Source organism: Eretmochelys imbricata, chromosome 1 (assembly GCF_965152235.1).
Source record: "Eretmochelys imbricata isolate rEreImb1 chromosome 1, rEreImb1.hap1, whole genome shotgun sequence".
NCBI lineage: Eukaryota > Metazoa > Chordata > Testudines > Cheloniidae > Eretmochelys > Eretmochelys imbricata.
In genome coordinates, this window is record NC_135572.1 from 227,068,657 (window position 1) to 227,094,486 (window position 25,830).

Here is a 25,830-nt window from a genome sequence, read left to right on the forward strand (position 1 = left end):
TTCAGAAAGCAGACACTTTTCATGAAAATTCTGCTTAATCGAAAAAGCCATTTTTCTGTTGAAAAATAGTTTCAGTGGAAATTTTTTCACTGGCTCTACTAAATATTCCTTTAAATGGACTTAAGTGTTGCACAGGCCTTGTTCTGCTCCTCTGGAGTCAAGAAAATCAAGAAACAAATGACAGTTTTGGCCACCTTTTCTTGTGCAGCTGGCACAGCTCAGGATCTGGTCCACTATGTTGTGGTGTGCAATACTATTAATGTTGTCTATTTTAGTACATAGCACTAAGAATTTGCTTCTTTAAAGCAAAATAATAATATTTAAACAAACATGGTACAAAAAGTGGGAATGATTCTCTACCACCTTGAACCTTCTGTAGTCACTATATGTAGCTTGTGAAAAGAGCGAGTTCAAAACAGGTGTAAAACTTGTCCACTTTTGTGAGTTTAAAGTTGTGTTTTGGTAGTGCTTTTACAATTCTCAATCACTGTTGGATGTCTGGCACTCAAAGCATACTCATAAAAGCTAAACTGAATTGGACTGGGCATCTCATACATATGATCAACTTGAGAATATCCAAGGCCATATTGTATGGTTAGCGAAAGTCAAGGTCTTTCTTATGATGGCTAATACAAACGATATCAAAACACACTGAAGTCAAACTTAACAGCATGTCAGGTTGACCCCCAGCAACAGCCCACAACAGCGCAAGGTGGCAGCAGATTTGTCATGTTGCCATTAACCACTTTGAAGCAAGGTACATTAACACCTTAATGTGAAAAATGTAAACAGGGTAAAGCAGGGATACAACTGCCTGCAATGATTCTTGCATGGGTCTGACCTTGCATATTACTCCATCAGCATCACATGCATTTTGAACAGATGTTAAAGTCCCTCCAGAAGATGCTGTGCATGTGGAGAATCAAGCTTGCTGTCACTTCAGGCAAGCATAGCAGTGCCACAGGCAGCTGTCACTTACATTTCTTTTTCTTCATGTAGTCTTGAAGCCTCCTCCTGGAGCATCTGTAATTGTTGCTGGGCGACTATTAACTCCTGAGACGTTCGCTCCAGTTCCTGTAGCAGCTCTTGGTTTGTTAGCTTCAGCTTGGTGTTCTCCACTTTGGTCTCCTGTTTGTCGTTGTGGAGTTCCTTACACTGACCCTCCAGCTAGGGGTGGTGGGAGGGGGAAGAAAAGGAAAAGAGAAAATACCTCTAACTCACGGAGCTATCTTAGCTTGGCATTAAGAAGACTTAAAATTTAAAACCAAAATGAACCCATTTAAAATTATACTCGTTCTCCAAAGTGGAGGCAAGAAAAGAATGCACAGAATTTGATAAGAAGGTAACAGTAGCCCTTAGTGTGTATGAAAGAGTAGCACATGGTTCAACCTGCTACTGCCTGGATGAAACAGCAATGGTAAAGTAGGTTCAGAGAGCCAGGGTAGCAACTTTGTTTGGACCATGGTTTTTTGAATGCAGCATGTAGTTATTTTATGTTAGGAGATGGGACCTGTTACTTAATACATATAATATCTACTTAGCAATCTTGAGGGCTAGATTATCATCTGTGCTCAGTAAGCTCTGGCTGCAGCTGATGGGGGTTGGGGAGGGTTTAAAGAGGGTGGTTGTGGGACTAGTTCTATGCTGACCTGGGCCCTACCTTAGTTTTTAGAACCACCTCAGAGGTGCTCTAAACCTGTTACTGCTTTTCTTCACCCCCTACAGTGGGGCTTGAGGGGTTAGAATTACAGCTGACTACACCAGCTCTTCACCACTGGGGACTCCCGCACATCAGGAGAATTCCCATCTGGGTAGATCTGGTCAGTTTATGGCCCTTTGTGCTGGTCCAGTGGTGCAAAAGGGCCCTAGTGTGGGAGAGCATCTAACTGTGGTAGCAGGGGAGGAGAAAGATGTGGGGGAAAAGGGCCTATGAACTAAAATCGTAGACAGCAAATGCCATCCAGAAATCCATAAAAGCTCTTCTTGTGTTTTGTGTTTTTGGCAAACAAGTTTTTTAAAGGATGTCAAGTACGTTGCGAGCTTTAAAGTAACACTAGATCAATCTTTAAGACAGACACACGGAGAATGAAAGGATTGGGACACAAATTCTGTATGTCTCTGAATTTTTGTGCTCTTGGAAGGCAGAGACCAACAGCTCCTGGACAGAGTGGGCCGCTTTACCTAGAGAGCTCTGCCAATTAGAGCTAAATGAATAATTGATTTTTCAGTTCAGTGGCTAAACCAAAAAAGTCCAGAAAAATGTTTTTCTATAGAATGAAACAATTTGACTTTCTGGATTCCCCCGCGGCTGAAATCGTTTGCTGAATTTGACTCAAATTTAAGAATAGTTTTAGTCGACCTAAAACTGTATTTTTCAGCAAGTAGACTATTTGTCCAGAAAATTTTGCCCAGTTCCTCTACCAACTTGTACCTCAGCCTTGAACACTTCTATCATTCCAATCATGGGTCCCTGCTGAGTGTAAACAACTAGGCCAGAGTTTCTTCAGATGGCTCACAAACAATTCACCAGGAGTATCTATTACCGGATCACTGAAAGTTGAGCTACATTGTTTAGTTTTGATCACATAAGTTACAAGGCATTATTTTCTTTCCCTGCATGAATAAGGGAAACTTTTATAACTAAGAGAAGGCTTGAAGCTTTTGATACACTGGTACAGTAAATATTGACATATTTTATAAATGCTTGTATACATATGTTAAAAGTCTAAATACTAATATGTGTGAACTTGAGTGCCTGGTGTTAAATGAGGATATTGATATAATAGGCATTACAGAAATTTGGTGGAATGCTGATAATCAGTGGGACATGGTAATACCAGGGTACTAGATATATAAGAATGACAAAGTAAGTTGCACTGGTTGGGGAGTGGCACTATATGTGAAAGAAAGAATCGAGTCAAATATAGTAAAAATCTTAAATGAACCAAACTGTACCATAGACTCTCTATGGATAGAAGACTTTTAAAGTCTTAGATGAAAAGAGTATAGCAGTAGGAATAAACTACTGACCACCTGACCAGGATGGTGACTGTGAAATGCTCAGGGAGATTAGATTTCAGAGTAACAGCCGAGTTAGTCTGTATTCGCAAAAAGAAAAGGAGTACTTGTGGCACCTTAGAGACTAACCAATTTATTTGAGCATGAGCTTTCGTGAGCTACAGCTCACTTCATCGGATGCATACCGTGGAAACTGCAGCAGACTTTATATACACACAGAGAATATGAAACAATACCTCCTCCCACCCCACTGTCCTGCTGGTAATAGGTTATCTAAAGTGATCATCAAGTTGGGCCATTTCCAGCACAAATCCAGGTTTTCTCACCCTCCACCCCCCCACACAAATTCACTCTCCTGCTGGTGATAGCCCATCCAAAGTGACAACTCTCTACACAATGTGCATGATAATCAAGTTGGGCCATTTCAGTGGCTACTAAAACAGAAAACCCAGTAATAATGGGGGATTTCAACTACCTACATATTGACTGGGTATATGTTACCTCAGGATAGTATGCAGAGATAAATTTCTAGATGCTATTAATGACTGCTTCTTGGAGCAACTAACTTGGAACCCCAAAGGGGAGAGGCAAGTCTTGATTTAGTCCTAAGTGGTGCAAAGGATCTGGTCCAAAAGGTGAATATTGCTGAACTTCTTAGTAATAGCAGCTATAATATCATTAAATTTAACATTCTTGTTGGGGAGCAACGTCAGAAAAACCCATCACAGGAGCATCTAACTTCAAAAAGGGGAACTACACAAAGTGATGAAACTAGTTAAATGGAAGTTAAAAGGAATAGTCACAAGAGTGAAATGCCGGCAGCCTGCATGGAAACTATTTTTAAACATCGTAATACAGGCTCAAACTAAATATATGAACTGCCCCCTGGACCCACAAAAAAGTAAGAAGACCAAAAAAAATGCCCCCATGGCTAAACAACAGAGTAAAAGAGGAGGTTAGAGATAAAAAGACATCCTTTAAAAAGTAGATGTCAAATTCTACTGAGGAAAATAGAAAGGAGCATAAACTCTGGCAAAGTCAAGTGTAAAAGTATAATTAGGCAGGCCAAAAAAGAATTTGAAGAGCCACTAGAAAAAGACACAAAAACTAAAGAGCAAAAATTTTTGAGGTACATCAGAAGCAGGAAACAATCAGCAGGGCCACTGGACAACTGAAGTGTTAAAGAAGCACTGAAGGAAGACAAGCCTATGGCAGAAAAAAAGCTAAATGAATTCTTTGGATCGGTCTTCACCACAGAGTAAGTGAAGGAGATTCTCACACCATTTTTTTAGGTGACAAATCTGAGGAACTGTCGCAGATTGAGGTGTTAATAGAAGACGTTTTGGAATAAATTGACAAATTAAACAGTACTAAATCACCAGGACCAGATGGTATTCAACCAAGAGTTCTGAAGGAACTCAAATATGAAACTGCAGAACTACTAATTGTAGTCTGTAACGTATCACTTAAATTAGCCTGCGCACCAGATGACTGGAGGATAGCTTATATAGCGTCGATTTTTTACAAAAGGCTCCAGATGCTACTCTGGCAACTACAGGCTGGTAAGACTAACTTCAGTACCAGTTGAATCTACAGTAAAGAACAGAATGACCAGATACAGAGACGGACACGATATGTTGGGGAAGAGCCAGCACAGCTTCTGTAAGGGAAAATATGCCCCACCAATCTGTTAGAATTGTCAGAGGGGTCAACAAGTAGGTGGACAAAAGTGATCCGTTTGATGCAGTGTACTTAGACTTTCAGAAAGCCTTTGACAAGGTCCCGCACCAAAGGCTCTTAAGCAAAGTAAGCAGTCATAGGATAAGAGGGAAGGTCCTCTCATGGATCAGTAACTGGTTAAAAGATAGGAAACAAAAGGTAGGAATAAATGACAGTTTCACAATGGAAAGAGATAAATAGTGGGGTACCCCAAGGATCTTTACTGGGACTAGTGCTGTTCAACATATTCATAAAGGATCTGGAAAGGGGGGTAAATAGTGAGGTGGCAAAGTTTGCACACAATACTAAATTATTCAAAATAGCTAAATCTAAAGCTGACTGTGAAGAGTTACAAGGGCATTTCACTAAACTGACTGGGCAACAAAATGGCAGATGATATTCAATGTTAATAAGTGCAAAATAATGCACATTGGAAAAAAATAATCCCAAATATACATATCAAACAATGAGTTGTGAATTAGCCATTACCACTCAAGAAAGAGATCTTGGAGTCATTGTGGATAGCTCTCTGAAAACATCTGCTCGTTATGCAGTGCCAGTGAGAAATAGCTAATAGAATGTTAGGAACCATGAGTAAAGAGTTATATAATAAAAGAGAAAATATCATAATGCCATTACATAAATCCAAGGTAAGCCCATACTTTGAATACTGCTTGCAGTTCTTGTCACCCCACCTCAAAAGGGTGTATTAAAATTGGAAAAGGCAACAAAAATGATTAGGGGTATGGAACGGCTTCCATATCATAGAATCATAGAATCATAGAATATCAGGGTTGGAAGGGACCCCTGAAGGTCATCTAGTCCAACCCCCTGCTCGAAGCAGGACCAATTCCCAGTTAAATCATCAAGGCTTCCATATGAGGAGAGATTAAAAAGACTTGGACTATTGAGTTTAGAAAAGAGATGACTAAGGGGGTTATGACAGAGGTTTATAAAATAATGAATCGTGTGGAGAAAGTGAATAGAGAAGTGTTATTTACCCCTTCATATAACACAAGAACCAAGGGTCACCCAATGAATCATAGAAATAAAGGTCATCTAGTCCAACCCCTGCACTGAGGCAGGACTAAGTATTATCTAGACCAGGGGTGGGCAAACTATGGCCCGTGGGCTGGATCCAGCCCATCAGGGCTTTGGATTCGGCCCACGGAATTGCCACCCCTGTGGCACCGCGGGCAACGCGCCACTCCCAAAAGTGGCTGGCACCATGTCCCTGCACCCTGGGGGTGGGGTGGGCTGAGGGCTTTGTGCGCTGCCCTCGCCTGCAGGCACCTCCCCTGCAGCTCCCGTTGGCGGGGAACGGGGAACTGGAGCCAATGGGAGCTTCGGGGGAGGTATCCACAGGTGAGGGCAGCGTGCAGAGCCCTCTGCTCCCCCTCCCCCAGGGGCCGCCGGGATGTGGTGCTGGCCATTTCTGGGAGCAGCGTGGGGCCAGGGCAGGCAGGCAGGGAGCACACCGCTGCCACCCCAGACCTGCTCCAGGTAAGCGGTGCCAGGCCAGAGCCCTCACCCCGAACACCTCCTGCACCCTACACCCAAACTCCCTGCCCTGAGCCCCCTGCTGCACCCTGTACCCCCCCTGCACCCAACCCCCTGCCCTGAGCCCCCTGCTGCACCCCGTACTCCTCCTGCACCCCAACCCTCTGTCCTGAGCCCCCTGCTGCACCTTGCACCCCTCCTTCACCCCAACCCCCTGCCCTGAGCTGCCTCCTGCACTCCTCCCTACACCTATGCCCTGAGCCCCCTCATACACCCCGCACCCCCTCCTGCACCCAACCCCCTTCCCTGAGCCCTCTCATACACCCTGTACCCCCTCCCACACTCCACACTCCCTCCCTCCCTCCTGAACCCCAACCCCCTGCCCCAGCCCTACATTCATGGCCCTGCATGCAATTTCCTTACCCAGATGTGGCCCTTGGGCCAGAAAGTTTGCCCGCCCCTGATCTAGACCATCCCGGACAGGTGTTTGTCTAACCTCTTATTAAAAACCTTCAGTCATGGAGATTCCACATCCTCCCTAGGTAATCTGTTCAAGAGTTTAAGTACCCTGACAGTTAGAAAGTGTTTCCTAATATCTAGCTTAAATGTCCCTTCCTACAGTTTAAGCCCATTACTTCTTGTCCTGCCCTCAATCATTAAGGAGAACAATTTATCACTCTCCTCTTTATAACAAACTTTTACATACTTGAAGACAGTTATTATGTCTGACCTCAGTCTTCTCTGTTCCAAACTAAACAGACCCATTTTTAAAAAATCTTTCCTGGCAGGTCATGTGTTCTAGACCTTTAATCACTTTTGTTGCTCTCCTCTGTACTTTCTCCAGTTTGTCCCTCTTTTCCAAAGTGTGATGCCCAGAAGTAGACACAGTACTCCAGTTAGCGCATTCTCAGTGCTGAGTAGAGCAAAAGAATTACTTGTGTCTTGATTACAGCACTCCCAATGATACATCCCAGAACAATGTTCACTTTTTTGCAACACTATTACATTGATGACCCATATTTAGTTTGTGATCCACTATAACTCCCAGATCCCTTTCTGCAGTACTCCTTCCTAGGCAGTCATTTCCCATTTTGTATTTATGCAATTGATTATTTCTTCCTAAGTGTAGTAGTCTGCATTTGTCTTAGTGAATTTCATCCTATTTAATTCACACACTGCCTCCAGTTTGTCAAGATCATTTGGAATTCTAATTCTGTCTTCCATTGTGCTTGTAACCCCTCCCAGCTTAGTATAGTCTGAAAATGTTGTAAGAGCACTCTCTGTGCCCTCTAAATCATTTATGGTGATATTAATAAGACCCAGGACAGATCCCTACAGGAACCCATTTGATATGCTCTTTGAGGCAATTGTGAACCATTGATAACTACTCTCTGAGTACTTGTTTCCAGCCAGTTGTGAACCCACCTTATAGTAGGTTCATCTAGGCTATATTTCTCGAATTTGTTTATGGGAAGGTCATGTGAGACAGTATCAAAAATTTTACTTAAGTAGAGATATCAATGAATAGTCATCAGATTTAAAACAAACAGCAGCAAGTACATCTTCACACAGCACATAGTCAATTGTGAAACTTATTGCCAGGGGATGTTGTGAAGGCAAAACATATAGCAGAGTTCACAAAAGAATTAGATAAGTCCCTGGAGGATAGCTCCATCAATGGCTATTAGCCAAGATGGTCATGGATGCAACCACATGCTCTGAGTACCCCTAATCCTCTTGTACTGTTTGGTTCATTCCCTCTGAAGCATCTGGCACTGGCAACTGTTGGAAGACAATACTGGGCTAGATGGACCATTCTGTTCTGACTCAGTATAGCCAGCCTTATGTTCTCTCAGGAAGAGGAGCCATTTTGGCAGAGTTAGCAGAATACCATGACAAGGGAATTTTAGAAATGCTCATACCCTTTCTTTCCTGGCACAGGTCCATTTCCACCTAGAAAAATTAGGCTTGTGTAAAAGGTATTGTGTGGGTGAAGAGCTAAATTTAATTGCCCCCCTTCATATTCACACCAAGTAATTGCACATGTGGTCCTATTTGTGGATGGTACAGTCAGATCCTTGCGTCAATTAATTTCTTTTGTACCAGAGCTCTGGTGGGAAGTTAAAGGAACACCATTCCCTTTCTGTGGTGCACGGTGCCCTGTCCTGTTCAAAATGGATCAAAAGCCTGGATTTTCAGGAGTACTAAGCACTCACAACTCCCACTGAAGTCAATGGCAACTCAGTTACTGTGTAAAATCAGGAACAAATACATTTCATTTGCTGGTCTAGCTTTTTCTGTTAGGGATACATAACAGTGGTATCTCTGCACTGTCATCTTTGCGGTCAGTAATAAAGTAATTGCATTTGCCTCTGAGCATGCAGTCCTGGTTGCGGAGTGTCTAGTCAGATGCTTGTCGGATTGTATTATTGGCTCTCTGCCAGGTGCTCAGGTATTACAAGGGTGGGGACCAGGCAGGTATATAAATAGAATAGTTAGGGTTTTGGCATATGGTTTTGGGAAGCCTGGCCCACAGCAGTGTCCTGTCCCACGTAAAATGTACCATTTCCCGTGCACATGCACAAGAGTGCAAGTTTCAGATTTGCTTTCCACGAGATTCTTGCAAGTAAAGCAAGACTGTGTGACTGTTCACGTCCCTGCACAGAGGACAAGCACCACTTCAGTCAGGGGTGGCTTTACCAAGGGAACGTGTATTCAATTGCACCCACAGAAATGATGAAACCCAGGGGCCAAACCCGAGTGGCGCTGTGACCCCCTGTGCCAGGTCACAATGCCTGGAGTGGGGAGCCGGGCCCTGCCCTGCAAGACAGGAGCCACTGTTGTGGAGTGAAAGTGGAGTAGGCAGCAGGTGGGGAGAATGCTCACTCTCTAGCCCCTCTTCCACCCCACCTCAGCATTCCTGCCACACTGGGCCAGGATTAGCAATGCAGTGCCAGGGCAAACAGTGCTGCTGAGAGTGATCGGTGCTCTGCTTGACTACAGTAGAGTGCACCCTCTGAACTCGGAGGTTGCATCTGTCCCTGCCCGAAATCCCATTTAAGTGATGAAAGTGGGACTGGGGTGAATTTCACCCAAAGAGCAAACAGGAGCGGGACACGAGCACAGCCCAAGCAAACTCACTGTCACATTCGCGTGAATACTCACAGACAATGCTTTGCCATATTCACCCAGCTCTGCTTGTGAACTGAATCACAATCGGAATTGGCTCTAGTCTCAGCAGAGGAAAGGCTATATGCAGTGGTTCTCAATCTATTTGCCATTATGGGCTGCATATGCACCTCTCTATGTGTTATGTGGGCTGCATCCACACAATATATATACTACCTGTATGACCCTGAGGATCTTACATGAGCTGCAGCTGTGTGCTGATTGGGCCCCAAGTTGCCCACGGACTGTGAGTTGAGAACCACTGGGCTGTGGCATTAATCACTGTGCCTCCCACCAAACAACACAACACAATAGATGGATGTGTATTAACTTGATGTGTAGATTTGGTTTTGATAAAGAATGGATTACAGGCAAAAATGTAGTCAGGGAAAATCAAGATTGCGAAAAAGTGAGATTCCAACAGCAATGATAACTCAGATTGCTAACATTAATTTGTCTGCTTTAAGCATTTTGCATACTTTTTTACATTTTATAATATAACAATGGTGATATAACAACTAGGAAGCAGGAACAGGCAGCACAGGTAGCTCAAAACTTTCTTTTATAAGTTTTCAGTTGCTTATAACTTTGCCAAACTTAAATATGGAACAAAGATCAGTTAAGATTACTATCGGAACTTTAACTTTTGCATTTCCTAAAATTTTGTGATTTTTAATTATACCATCATAACACTGGACTAAAGTAAGGGCTTGGTTTTGTTTGGGGTTGGGTTTGTTTGTTTGGGTGTTTTTAATGTAAATTCATGTTTGAAGCAAATAAAGAGGGGGAGAACATTTTTCCTGTAGTTAACAGTTTGAGCATTTGAATGTTCAAAATTGAGCTTTAACATTCACAGCCCATTGAGATGAATGTAATAGAGCTTATTGTTTATCAGTGATATTGATTGCGCTGTATTTTTGGCATGAGAAAAGACAGAGGGCCTGGAATACTCTAAGCCGGGGTGCTGGAACTGGCCGGGCCAGAGGGCCATGGCCCTCCCACTTTTTACTGGCCACAAGGGTGAGTGATGAAGGGGAGGGGGCGGAGAGGGGTGAGCAGGGTGGGGCCTTGTGGGGAAGAGGTGGTGCAGGAGGAGGGTCTCGGGGGAAGGGGCGTTGTGAAGGCGGTGTCTCAGGAGAATGGGCGGCACGAGTGTGGGGCCTCAGGGCAAAGGGGCAGGTGAGGATGGGGGCTGGGGGAAGGAGTGGGGTGGGGATGGGGTATATGGGGAAGGGGCAGTGCGGGGGCAGTGTCTTGAGGGGAAGGAGTGGCATGGGGGAAGGGGCCCCGGTTTGGGGTCCGGTAGCCCCCCCCCCACACTTTTAGGAAGCTTCCGCTGCTCCTGACTCTAAGTATATAAGAGCTACCATACTGGGTCTGACCATGGTCCACTTTACCCAGTATCCTGTCTCTAACAGTGGACTGTACTGGAGCTTCAGGGAGAGCATACAGAACTGGCCAATTATGGAGGCAAACACCTGTCAGGGATGGTCTAGGTTTACTTGTTCCTGCCTCAGTGCGAGGGGCTGGTCCGCATGAGCTCTTGAGGTCCCTTTCAGCCCTATGTATTTATGATTGTGTGTTTTAATGAGACAATTTTTTCATGCAAATTGTCTCCATACCAAAAACTTGAGACTAGCAAAAGCTTCAAGCAGAGCTCAAGTACAGAGAATCTCAGTGCCAAAAGGTGAATATGTGAGGAAGTTATGACCATCTGAAAACAAAAGTTTGCAATGGTAATCGGTTTGGAAACTTAATTATGGCAGGTGCAATGGAGCACCCATTATAATACTGTAGTAACACAGGTACTAATCTTGGACATGATTACTAGTGGACATGGCACAGCTGTGAGTACAGAGTGATTCAGTTCAAATTTTGCATGGTAGTAAATGGATCAATTGGACATAATCAGACTGAGAAGTGAGTATGTCACAGAAATGTGTAGCTCTTTGCTAACACAGCAACACAAATTATTTACATGACCCCAGGGGTATCTGCTAAGTGTTCGCTAGACATTGGACTAGAAACTTCTAATTTGGCAAGTTTTCCCTTTGGTGGAAGGACTTTTTGGGTCAGAGCCTCAGCTGTTGTAAATCAGAGTAGGTCCAATGAAGTCAGGGCTCACTGGAGCTGAGAATCTGGTCCACCATAAATCCTGCTGTTACCCCAGCTAAGACTTAACTGGAAGGTATCCTCAAGGCAAAATGAGACCTAGCTTCATCAAATGTTGGAACCCTGCCCCACAAACAGTTCTCCTGTAATTGCCTCCCAAACACACACAGTGGCTGACATTTCCTTCCTTCTGAACTCAGAATCCTCTTCATTTCCTTCTCCCTCCCTAACCACAACCCCCTCTTCTTCCTTATCCAGCCCCAACTTACCCTCCTGTATACCTAACCAGATCCACACATGCCTTCCCCTTCCTGGCCTAGACCTCCACCTGACCATCCATCCAACCTCCTCACAGGGCAGAAACTCAGCTACCCTTTATCCCAAGCACAGATCCTAGCTACCTTCTTCTCCCAGTGCAAGACTTCTGCTGGGCCATGGTACAGTACCATGCTGCCGCCCATATGAACACACATTAGCCAGGCAGGCCCAGCGGTCTCTGTGCTGAGCCCTGCTGCCTACTCTTTGAAATGCCAGCCTGCTATGGATTTGGGGATATTACAGATAACACCCCTGTAATATGAAGGATGGGAGCATGCTGACAATTCAAGAAGGTGGCAGCCGTCAGAAGGGACTGAGCCAAAGAATCTATTGGCTTCCAGTGGCTCACTGTCCCTGAAGCATGATCTTGGACCTACATTTGCAAGGAGATAGGCCCCTCTGTATTTGCAGAGCCGCACTCTGTTGGCCTCTGGGTTCCTTGTCAGCACAAGTTTGGATCAGCATTTAATCCACCCTTGTCCATAGATAGCAGCTCTGCCAGGTGATCCCTAAGGGAGCTTCCATCTGGCTGAGTCAGTAGGAGCAGCCCTGAGCATTTCTTGGCTGGCAGTTTCTCTTCACATATTTTACAATCCCTCACACTACAGGAAAATAAATGTAAGAACAACTTTGCCTAATTAATGCAGTTTGGAAAAAGGAATTTGTATTATTCTCAAGAGCTTCCTTCATAATCCAGCAAGGATGTTGTAATTAAATAAAGTTACCATCACTCATTTAAAGAATAAATGTAATTGGCAAAAAAGTGCATTTCAATTTAAGAGGAAGAGAGAAGGAATTGACTAAGGCACAAATTAGACACTGAGGGCTTGACTCGAAATACACCGATAATGGTGTAAATCGGGAGTAACTCCACAAAATCATGGAGGTTATCCCATTATAAAAACAGGTGTAAGGAAGAAGGAGAGTTGGGCCTCAAATGCTGGACATGAGGAAAGAGATAAATGTGAACATTAAACTCTGCACTGAATTATGCTGTTGGGTGGAAAAATCAGAGTGGACTACCCAGCTGGAGAGCAGTCACAGATTATAATTTAGGCTGGCAAAAGGCACCACTCAGCTGTTAAAATGACAAAAGTTTCAAGTGCAGTTTATTATCTGACTCAATATACCTTTCAGTGACAATCAAAATAAAAGAAGAAAATCCGGTCTATCCAGGGCTGGCTTCTTTTCAACAGCATGCCCATAAAAATAAAAGGGGCGTTTGGATTTTATAGTAGGGAATAAATCCTATCCTTCCACAGCCTGGTTCTTGGACAGGTATGTGTGTGTATACAACTGTCATTTCAGGTTCCCCAGTTAGTTGTTGGGGTCAAAATCATGACATCCTTACTCAGACAAAACTTCCACTGAAGTCACTGTAAATTTTGTCTCAATAAGCAAGGATTAAAATCCAAGTATAAAGTTTTCAAGTTTGCCCCGGCTCTTACATCAAACAGTTTAGAAGACAAATATATAGAAGAAGACACAGCTAAAGGCTTTCGAAGAACAACCTTTGTGTAACTCATTGATAACAGATGTCTAAATCTACTTGGAAAGCAACAGATAGCGAAGATTAAAATAAAACCATTATAAAATGATGAGTAATAATATCTTACATATATATATATAGTCAGTTGCGTACTGAAAGAACCCGAAATGCTTTATAAGCCTACACAGAGACAGAGAGAGAGAAAGACAGAGAAACAGTTCATTTAATCCACTGCTGAAATACAATTACCTCTTGGGTGGAATGTGGCAGATATTTACCATGCAGCACTGCACAACAGGCTGCAACAGGCAATGGAGAAAAATACTACAATTTGGAGCACTAGGGTATGTTTACATTGCAAAGAAAAACCTGTGGTGCAAGTCTCAAAGCCCAGCTCAATTGACTCGGGTCCAACAGGCTGCGGGGCTAAAAATAGCAGTGTAGACATTCCAGGTCAGGAACTGAGCCTAGTTTTGGATCCTGGGCTCCATCCTGAGTTGGAATATCTACACTCCTGTTTATAATGCTGCAGCTCAAGCCCCATGAGAGTTAATTGACCCAGGCTCTGAGACTCGGTGTCTCAGTTGGCTGTTTGGTGACATATGAAATAAAATGATTGTCTTAGTTGAATTCCCTAGGGGGTCGGTCTCCACATCACACATAAAAATGTGCTATCACAATTAGCTAACTAAAAACCCAGTTATCTCTCCGGTACCCAGGTGCAACTCGCATTGACTTCAGTGGGAGTTGGATCAACTCCTTAAAGGAGAATCCAAACATCACAAAACCAGTGGAGACTGAACTTCTCTTGCTCCTCACTAGAATGGACCTTCAGGTCAGCACTGCCAGAGAGAGACGGTTATATTTACTCTGCAATTAAATAGAGAAGATTTATCTCCAGAGCTGTCAGTCTCAGGCCTTTCATCAGCAGTGAATTCACTTTTTAAATTGTATTAAATCCGCCCCCATGGATATATTTTGCAGGGATTTATGGCAATTTTACAGAATGAAAGTACCGTGCTTCCCCAGACTGTGGAACAAAATACAGCAGGCACCTGATATGGAAACATGACAGGCTGATGAGAACTGTGAGCATCATTGCATTCTCATGTACATGCCTGTAAATCGGGGCTCTCCAGTGGAGATACACTGCCATAAAACTGACATGTGACTGAAAAGAATCAGGTCCAGTGGGTTTAGAAGAGACTATTTAAAGTTTATGGCACTGATTCTCCAGTACAACCCAGAAGCAATCTGGAGTGGAGGTGTGCACTGATAGCTTTAAGATACCATAGCAGTCTCCAGATCCCATGCCATTCAGGCACTAGGGTAGTCTCTGGCATTAATTAAAGTGGCAGGAATCCAGTTTGACCAATGTACAGTCTCTACGTAAAAGAATAAATGGACACAAATCAGATGTCAAGAATTATAACATTCATAAACCAGTCGGAGAACACTTCAATCTCTCTGGTCACTCGATTTCTGACCTAAAAGTGGCAATTCTTCAACAAAAAGACTTCAAAAACAGACTCCAACGAGAGACTGCTGAATTGGAATTAATTTGCAAATTGGATACAATTAACTTAGGCTTGAATAGAGACTGGGAGTGGTTGAGTCATTACACAAAGTAAAACTATTTCCCCTTGTTTATTCCTCCCCCCCCCCCCGCCCCGCACTGTTCCTCAGACGTTCTTGTTAACTGCTGGAAATGGCTCACCTTGATTATCACTACAAAAGGTTTTCTCTGCGCCTCCCCCCCCCCCCCCCCCCCCGGTAATAGCTCATCTTAAATGATCACTTTCCTTACAGTGTGCATGATAAACACCCATTTTTTCATGTTCTGTGTGTATATAAATCTCCTCACTGTATTTTCCACTGAATGCATCCGATGAAGTGAGCTGTAGCTCATGAAAGCTTATGCTCAAATAAATTGGTTAGTCTCTAAGGTGCCACAAGTACTCCTTTTCTTTTTATGAATTTATAAAGGACTTCAGTGTGGAACTGCAGCTTTCATGGTGACCAATCACTTCAAATGGCTTTTATTTAAAAAAAATTATCTGAGTTGAAATATTGCTAATTATGTGAAAGAAAGAAGAGAAACTATGAAGGAAAATCGCAGGGGCAAATCAGAGTTATCTACAGTTCTTTCTCTATATAATGCTGTTAAGTACCCTTTTCTGTTTTTGAACCAGTTGTTCCAACTCTTGTTCTTTTGAAACGAGTTTATGTTCCAGCGCTTGACTGCGGGACTGAAACCTCTCTGTGTCCTGCAAAATCAAAAGACATGAACATTAAGCAAAAAGGCAGGGTCTTCATCATCAGGGCAGTGTGGTCCAGAGGACAGGGCATAGGACTAGAAGTCAGGTCTGGAAATAAGGGGTAGATTTTTGACAGTGAGTGTTACTAACCAATGGAACAGGTTACCTAAGGATGTGGTGAATTCTCCATCACTTAGGAGGCCAGATCTTCAGCTGGGGTAAATTGGCATAGCTCCACTGACCTCAATGACTGAAGTTAGTGCATCTATGCTGAGTTACACCAGCTCAGTTTCTCACCCACATAAGAGGTAAAATTTTCAAAAGTGCCTAAGGGACTTATGTTAAGCCCCATTTTCAAAAGTGATTTAGGCACATCTGAACCTATGCCTGTGAGACTTAGGAATCTATCTCACTTTTGAAAATGATTCTGAAACTGCTAAATTGCTTCCATGTGTTTGAAAATTTTACCCTGGATGTCTTTCTAAAGGATTTCCTGTAGTTCAGCCACAAGTTACTGGGCTCAATACAGGTATTACTGGGTGAAATTCTATAGCCTTTCTTATGCAGGTTATCATAAATGGTGCCTTCTAGCTTTAAAATCTACCACTTGCAATTGTGTGAATCAGGAGCAACTCCGCAGAAGTTAACAGAAGTGGTATAAAATTGTGGTATAAAAGTGAGAAGAGAGTTAGGCCCTGGGTATTTACAGACCTCCCAGTTACTGCAGTGGCCCCACAAGCAGGTGGTTACCCAAATATTCTAGAACAGCATTTGAATAAATGAGAACTACGCCTTCTCTCATTTGGAATTACTCCTTGGCACAGATTCTCAGATGGTGTAAAAAGTGGCGGATTTGGGGTTTGTGGGGCCCTGGGCCAAAGCAATTGGGGGCCTCTCCCTACCCCTTCCACCTGCAATCCTCTCCCCCACCCCCTCAGTAGTGCTGGGGAGGGGTGCAGGGGGAATGGGGCGGCCTACAGGCTGAAAGGGTGGGAAGGAGCCCCCACTTGCTTTGGCCCAGGGCCCAACAAACACATATCTGCCGCTGCCTGCTGCCCCCAGCGCTCCTGCGGGGAGCGGGGTTGGGGTGCGGGGACTTCCCCTGTTCCCGGTGAGGAGCGCTGGGTGGGTGGGGGAAGTGGGGCAAGCCCCCGTGCCCTGACCCTGCTCCTTGGCAACAGCACCGGGTGGGATGGTGGAGTAGGTCTGGGCATGGGGGTGCCCATTTTTGGGGGGCCTCCCAATTGGCCAGGGCCCCTGGGCACAAGCCCCATTGGGCCAGTGGCTAATCCACCACTGAGTGTAAATTATCACAGCTCCATCGATCTAGCCTTGACAATTCACACCGGCTGAGAATCTACTCCTTTAGTTCTTCAGGCAAATGGATCTAAAGATCAAACCTCCCTCAAAGGGGTGGGTGCAGAAACACTGAAATGTTCCCCCACTACTCCTCTCACTCCTAACAATATATTTAATGAGGCAATTTAGTGTACTTTAACTGGCTTCTTATTCAGAAAAATATATATCCAAATGAATAAGACATAATAACCATTCCTCTAACACAGTCCTTAATCGGCAGGGTACCAAATATCCTAAATAGCAACAGCTTGTACTTATTTGCCTTCTTAACAATTTCTTTTTATGTATTTTTCAAATGCTATGCTTTTCCAGAAACAGGCAATCATTTTCTTTTTCATATGGCATCTGTACGTCTCTGCATTCTCTGGAGCCTTTGTCAACTTTTGCTTTAGGGAAAGGGTTTTAAACTCCAAACACCAACAAATAAATTAGTCACACCGAGAAATAATACTTCTTGAGTGTCTGACAACCATTAGTGTGGCTGCTGACTAACTTTTAAAGAGCTAAATTGAGGTTTACCTGGCAACCTACAAAGGCCTGTGATAGGGATTAATAATGGAATTGATTATGCTACCTTAATGATAAAGTTAATTACCAGTTACTGCTATAGTTTCTTATAGGTAAGAATATTTATGTCTTATTTTTGGATTTACAGTATAATTTAAATAGTGCACTCTTTTTATTAGAGCATACAAACCAATCTCTTCCATATCAACCTTCATTATGAAAGATAATGCATTTTACAACTTTCAAGTGCTCTTCAACTCTATACAAGGAGACCATTTGACCCAGCATTGAAATTCACCCAGCTCTGCAATGGAACACATCTGCTGTGTGAGGGTCTAATCCAATGCCCAATGAAGTCAATGGAAAGATTCCCACTGTCTTTAGTGGAACCTAACTGCAAAATACACACTACACAACAGTTTAGGACAGGAAGTAAAGAAAAACGTATCCAGTTGAAACTACAGGGCAACTCTTTAGACAACGTGTGACATACATGGTGTTGCTCTGTATTTCTGAATACTGTGTTTGCCAGATTATTGGACTGTTTATTGTATTGGTTTAATCCAATAGGGATCTGTATGGAAAAAACAAGCAGGATGTGAAACAATGGCTCAAGATAAAATACTAGGGAGTTAGGAGACAATGCTGGATAGGAAAAGCCTGGATACCAGAACATCAGAAGGACTACGGCAATTTAAAAAGAGACTCTCTCTGCAAGGGTGGGAGTGGGGTGTTGTTTAATAGTTGTTGAGGAGCTCTTCATGGAGGAACCAGGCTGTGACAGCAGCACCCACTGGGGTGTCTGAAGAAACTAGGCCTGTGTAGGTTATCATCAGGGATGGTCAGCCTCTAGGTACAATAGATGTACGTGTAGACTTTTTGTTGCTTTAAAATCCTTTTTCTCTTATGCTTTGTTCCTATTGGGGTAAATACTTTGGTTTGAGACATCTGTTTCGTCACTCTATTCACCTCTGGCCACAGATTCCCAAACAGAAGGTTGGCAGGTACTGAACCCAGCTGGACTTGCTGGGTGAGCACAGTAGATACACAGGGCACTGTAGGGCCCAGTCTAAGAGTGCGAGAATGGTGGAATTCCACCCCAGGATAGGTAAAGTCATAAGACCTGTCACCTGAAGAGGTTCACTCAGAAAGACCAGGAAGGGGACAGGGGTACTCTGTAAGAAGGAATTTGGCCAGAACATTGAGACTAGTGCTGCTGTGAAAAGTTCCAGGGGATCTTTTATAATCACAAGGGGTCAGGACCTTGATTTTAAAACCCATGTAAAAGATGGCACCTCCACCAGCAAAGTGGGCTATTGGTTCCATAGTTATTCCGAAGGAATAATACCACTTCCTGAATATCACCAACACCACTTAGTACAGTTTGTGGGTACACCTTGGTCTCCCATCCAAGTAGTCACCCAGCCTGAGCCTGCAATCTGATGAAATCACTGGATGAGGTAGTTAGTGAAATTATGCTTTATCTTATATTTCTCCATAGACTGTCATTTTGGGGGCTTTCTTTTGCTTTCACACTGGCTGAAATCAATGGAGTTACGCTGGTGTAAAAACTAGTGTGAGAGCAGAATTAGGCCTTCCATATCTATAATAAAGAGACACAGTCACCTTCAAGAGAAACTGCTCTTTCTCATTTTTGATTTGCTGCTCCATTTCCTCATAGAGATGTTGAATTTCTTCATCATAAGCAGCAATTTTCCTAATAAGAGATAAAAGCACACTGAGTGGGTCTTTGTAGCATTATTTCAAGTAAAAAGCTCACAATTTACCAGCTTAGCATCGCATTTCTGTTTTAGCACAAGACTCAAGGGAATGATCCCAAGAGCAGAAAAAAGTATTTACATACAGCAGGGTCACAGATAAAAATCAAATTGTTTCCCATGGGGGAGAGCAGTAACTGCACTAAAGCTAATAAGGCTGTTTATTTGATGTTTTAAAATTGCCAGCACAATATATGATGACCTTTTATCAGGCACTCTTAATGACTGTGGAACCTAAAGCCTAAGGAAGGGAGAGCCTAGACATGACACTAATAACAACAATGAAAATACTGGAAACAAAGTTTCTCAATTAGAGCTGATCAAATAGGAATGAAAGTGATTTGTGAGTATTTTCAAGTTGCAGCTTTGCGCTACTGTTATTTATAAGACTGCATTATTCATGAGCATTCCTATGACTGATGATTTATTTCTGAAACCATTAATGCATCCCAAACGTTTCAGCACAAAGAATGACTTGTCTGAAAATTCATATGCTACTTTGTTACACACTTGTTTAAAGTTTTAGTCACCCAGTCAGGGAGCAGATTAAGAGCATTTTGCACAAGTGCACACGATTACACAGAGAACAAGGGATTGAATAATCAAGCCTACTTTTTTTGGAAACAAAACTCCTTAGGGCTGATTCTCCACTGTCTTGCACTTTGCATGGTCATTTACATCTATGCAAAATGAGCTCAAGCTGTGTGTGAAATGCAACCCCCCCCCGCCCCCATGGAGGCTGCTAATCCCCATCCTCCCTCATGATGCAAGTAGATAGTGAAGGAAAATAAAGGGACATTTTATGCTTCCTTACTCCCCTTCATAGGTGCACAGTCAGATTTACATTTTGGCCCAAAATATCTAAGACACTCTATTCTAAGAAACAATAATCCATAGAGCAAATTCAGAGCTTCCTTGAGTGGGTGGAATTCCATGAAACCATATAAGACTTGATAATCATTTAAAAAGATAGCACATGAATGCCAAGATCACATCTGTAAACCTCATATTTGCCCAATAATATGTCACACTGAGCAGGGTTAGGCTGGTTATATAATGAAAGACCCTATTGCTATGTATGTAAAGAACACAGTACTCAATGTTGCCATGAGAACCATAAATGAATTTTCTTGCTTGTGCGGGTTAAAAGGAACAACCTGAATGTTGAATTCATACACTATTGTTTCTGGCACTGGATTTTCTCTAACTTGTGTTTGCAAGGGCAGAACAGGGCTATAATCTGAACATGACATTTGAGAGACATTTTAATATCATGTTTATTTGTTGTCTGCTTTAGCATACTACCAGTGGGATGACATCTGCAGGCTAAACACACCCGAAGTTTTAATTATTGGTTTAGTCTCCATTCTTAAAGCTGGTCAAATAAAATAATAATAATAATAATTAATAATAATAAAATTTATCATTGTTGTTTAAAGTATAACATAATCATGAATAATTTATCCCACAAGTAGTGGGAAAAATTCATCAGATAAATTATTTGCTAGATATTTGTCAACCATTTGCAGAGGTGGTAGAATAATGGAAAGAAATTATAACCAAGTGATTTATTTAGTAAAAAAAAAAAGCCAACATATATTATCAAACAAACAACAAAAACCCCTATGCATCCGATGAAGGGAGCTGTAGCTCACGAAAGCTTATGCTCAAATAAATTTGTTAGTCTGTAAGGTGCCACAAGTCCTCCTTTTCTTTTTGCGGATACAGACTAACATGGCTGCTACTCTGAAACCTATTCACGCTGAATAATTTGACCATCTTTAACTGTTATATAATTCCAACACTATGCTGTAGTGCTAATTTCTCTTTACAATAATCCTGTGGATAAATGTTTTTTTTTTTTGTTTTTTGTTATAACACATTAACCAAACTAGACTATAACTCTGGTTAGGATAGCTAAGGTGACATTGTGACACTCTGTACCTCAGGGGAACACCCTACACCCCCATGTTCATCTTTACAAAATGATTGTTCCGGTAGCGAGGTTAATGCATACATGGGATGGTTTCATTTCTGCCTATTATTTTAGATGCAGTATTTGAATTTTGTCCATCATTATTCACACAGACACTTGGTCAGAACAGCCGTTACTTCAAATGAAAATTGGTTAGTGTGTTGGGTACTCTATGGGCTGATCCTACAAGGTACCAAATGTCCTCAACCTTCTTTGAAGTCAGGTTCTGCTACTGACTTGCTTTTGTAACCTTGGGAAAAATCACTTCACCTCTCTGGGTGGCATTCATAAGATGACTATGTCCAACATATAGGAACCATTGGCATTCACAGAATCCCCACTCATGTGCCATCTAACCCGGTAGGTGCCTACATTTCCAAATGTAAAGTCCCCCAAGGTGCTTAAATTTCAGCAGTTGGGCACGTGCACAGTCCTAAGTAGAGAGGTGTGTCTACATCCTAACACCACCTCCCCAGATATGGGCTATAGGGTGTTCTGGGGAAGGTCTGTCTTAATGTCTCTTGTTGAAGTGGTGCCGCTGTGTCTAAATAATTAGATATTCCTTGGGCCAGAGTGACGCTCTAGCTCAGTGAGTAGGGCACTCTCATGGGAAGCAAGAGAACCAAGATTGGAGATCCCAGCTTCACATCAGGCAGATGGGGGAACTGAACCTGGGTCTCCCACACTGAACCCTAACCACTGGGTTAAAGGTTATAATTGGGGGAAGGAGGGACTACCTTTTCTTCTGCCTCCTCCTCAGTTTTTCCTTGAACAACTGCTGACTTGACTTAGACACTTAACTCCTCGAGAGGGTTCACAGCTGTGAATCCCAAGTGGAGGGAGGTGCCTCCCTTTGGCCTGAAGTTAGATGCAGGGAAGCTGGAACAATTCGTATAGTGGGGGTGCTGAGAGCCATTGAACTAAACTATAAACCCTGTATATGATGGAAACTACTTTAAGCCGGGGGTGCTGTAGCACTCCCAGCATTCCGAGTTCCAGCACCTAGGATTAGATGCCTAACTCCTTTTGTGGGGGTGAGATCTAGGCCACTTCCCTGTATTCAGCATTTCTGTTGGTTAGCATAGGCATTAGGCAGCTCAGCATGCTAGCTTTTCTGAACTTCTCTTTTAGTTGCCTATTGCTCTAGGCATCTAACTCAGGGTTGTGAATTCCACTAAGCAGCAGAGCACCTAAATCTCCTCTGTGAATCCTACCCTGAATGCTCATGTTTCTCCTCTCACCCTTTGTCTGTCCGTCTTGTCTGTCTAGACTGTAAGCTCTTTGGAACAGAGAATGGTCCAAACACTATGTGTTTGCATGCATTCACAAGCGCAACTGGGGGAGGAGGGGCAGTCTCAGCTGAGGTGCTACTGCCCAATCTAGGTGCTACTGTAATACAAATAAATAATATAAAATGTTGATATTTGTGTTAAAGCACAGTACCAACTTTGTGTGCAACACTATGGAGGCTGTGAAAGCCTGGACTCCAGTCAAGTTTATAAGCCCTGAAGGAACTCCTGAAGAGATTACAAAAGGCACCGAAAATGTCACAGAGATTATGAACTCTTCAAGGACCTGTGTGGCATTTAATAACACAAATATGTTATGTCTTTTCAAACCAGCAAGATATAAGTACATCAATAGCTAAAAGGATAAAACCCCTCAAAACATCACTGTATTGTCCAAAACATCACAGTATGATTTAAAAATAATTACCACTAAGTATTTGGAAGCCAGAAATTCTAAATTAAGATAACATTTAAGAAAAAAAACATTGGAAAGTAAGTGAGTTAACAAACACTGGGAATATAGAACATCAAATACTGTGTCAATGCCAAAAGCATAAGTTTTGGATTTGGCCGGCTTTTTTCATGTGTTTGGCTATTACTACAGGTGGCTATCCCATGTGTGTGGCTACCAGCCCAGCTATCTCTTTGAATCGAGACGACATACAGATAATATTTGGTTTAATATATTCTTGGGGGGTAAATCCTTTCTAGTATTGTACGAATCCAAAAAAAAAAAAAAGAAAAAAGGGAAGAAAGAAAAATTACATAAAGAGCAGGAGGTCAGACTAGATGATTATAATGGTCTCCTTTGATCTTAAAAAATCTATGAAATGCACATCACACATTCATTAGGGAGATACCCCAATGAAAAAAACATTTTGGGTTACAATGCTACCAATCTGATTTATTTTCCTTACGGTAATTCAGTTTTATGTAGGTTTACATGTATTATTTTGGCTGTTGTTTTACTGAGCTAAAACTCTGGAGCAGCCAGGAAAAGCAAGACATCTGTTTTCAGACTGTGATGGTATTTAGTTTGGAAAGACTAACAGGACTTGCTCTGTGTGTGCTCATCTGAAAATTCAGTCCAAAACAGTTTACTTTCTCTTCAGAAACCTTTCATGGAGTTGTCTGATTAAGTGATAACACTAATAGAATGTGAGTTTGTGCTCCAGTAATGATCTAGAAGTGATGACAGAAAAATATTGAGGCAAACCATTATCATTTATCTAAAACTAACAGCTAGCAAGTAGAGAAAGGTTCAATTTAGATGAAACTATAGACATTTAGCAGAGAAAAATCTCTCATTCTGGTTATATTATGGCTAGTGTAACCTACAGCAAGAAAATTTTGGCATGAATGGTTGAAAAACAGACAAGATAAATCTGTATGTTTCTATGTTTCATTTCTTCAGAGAATAACAATACTAAAATCTGGAACTATGTCAATATTAGCCAATCAGATCACATATGCAAATCTCTTCTTCTTAATTTGCTCCTCAGAGACCAGTAATAGTGTTTTTCCCCAGGACCACAAACTTTGTTTACTCTTTAAAGGGTTAGAGGTGTTTTTGTTTGTTTGTTTGTTGTTGTTTTTTTTAAACATGCTCTGTATAAGAAATTCATGATTAGATCTGATCTACTTTTGGGCCAATAAATATTAACATGCATCTCAACACAAGCCATATGGATGAATGCAGTTCTCAGTGAAATCAATGAGGTTGCACAGGTGCACAAGTAGAATTTGTGCCAATATGGGCTTATTACACTAAATGAACATAAAAATCACGTACAAAAAACTACATTAAAAAAGATAAATTGGAAAAGTGAGGGAATGTTAACGTTAACATTGCCTGTGAATCCTTAACTCTGCCCCTGGGTACATATACAGTATGATACAGTCTTTAACTACATGCCCACACGTTATTTTTTCTTCAGGATCCCTGCCCGATTCCGTGTATAGATGGGATGGTGCTTAGCAAATGAGGCAGGTGTTCAAAAGTTAAATTTATCCTTATTATCCAGAGTGTAGCCTCATGCCTTATACTCTGCATACCATCCAGCACCAGCACTGAATGAGGCAGGTCTCCCAGATTAAAAAAAGCATATAATTGTGTAATTAAAGAGACTGTATCATAATGTATTCACACCCGTAGCGGGGGAAAGGATCTGTTAGAGTAAAGGTTTTATGGGGTACTTGGACATTTCCTGAATTTTGAGTGCTTCATTTTGCAACCTTAAGGTTATTTTAATATAGTTTTTTTATGGAATTTCCTGGGAGTTGATTTTTAAGAGAAAATAAAACAAAGAATTTGCATCATATGCAACTATTTGCTAGATAGCAGCAGAATGATCTTTTATACAATATATGCATTTTTAGATATCACATGAAATGAAGCAGGGCTCTTGTGGAGCTCTGTATCCTTCTTACACACCATCACAGATGATAATCTGCAGCAGGGACTTGACCAGAATTGTTCTAAGGAGGGGGCCCACAGCTCTCCCTCCCCTGCCTCCATCAAGCTCCACACTCTCACGCTGCACCCAGACCCGGACACTCTCCTACTGCTACCACCCCCAGCCCCACACTCTTCCCCCCACACAGCCCTGCACTCAGCTTCAGACTCGCTCCTTCTACCTAGCTCTGAGGTCTTCCCACCCCACACCCAGCCCCAGGCTCTTTCCCAGAGAGGTGGTCAGGCTGAAGAGCATCATCCCCACCATGGGTCAGGCAGTTCTAGGAGTCCCAGACCCCATCCTTCCTCCTGTGTCTCCATTTCCCCTGGAAACACCAAAAGCTGGATCCAATCCTCTCCCTCTCCTGCAGACTAGGGGGTTCCTGGTGCTCCTGCTCTGCTTCTCCAGGAGTGTCTGGCACCATGGCTGCTGGAAGGACTGCAAAGATGGGGGTTCAAGCAGGTGCATGGGGTCATAGTGCCACTCAGATTTGGACCTTACAAAATTTGGACCTGTTGCCCCTCCATCCTGAGGGCGTGTGTGTGACTGGGCCAAATTTCAGTGTATTGCATTGTGACCCAGCACATGGGGTTGCAACACCATGCAAATTTGACATGGCCTCCCCTCCATCCTGATGCTGGGTTGGCTGAGCCAAATTTGAGTAAGTAGCATTGTGACCTGGTGTGTGAAGTTGCAGTGCCTTTCAAATTTGGTGTGGCCTCCCCTCTCTCATGATAGAGGGGCATCTGGGCCAAATTTCCAGCTCCCATCAGTGGCCAAGGGCAGGGAGTGGGCCTGGATCCCTCGCCTGCACACCTTGTGGTGCCCTTGATCCAGATACACCTTTATATAAAAAATGATATTCCACTCAACATACTTACATG

General features: G+C 42.7%; 1 protein-coding gene across 1 annotated transcript in view; it reads right to left on the minus strand.

Annotated features, from left to right (window-relative positions):
* CRACR2A (calcium release activated channel regulator 2A) overlaps window positions 1–25,830 on the minus strand; it is a 90,456-nt gene that overhangs the window by 33,332 nt on the left and 31,294 nt on the right. The window contains exons 6-8 of the mRNA XM_077825034.1: window positions 19,075–19,165; window positions 15,496–15,591; window positions 980–1,167 (exon numbers count right to left, since the gene is read on the minus strand). Coding sequence (XP_077681160.1) covers window positions 980–1,167; window positions 15,496–15,591; window positions 19,075–19,165 — 375 coding nt within the window. The remainder of the gene's footprint in view (window positions 1–979; window positions 1,168–15,495; window positions 15,592–19,074; window positions 19,166–25,830) is intronic.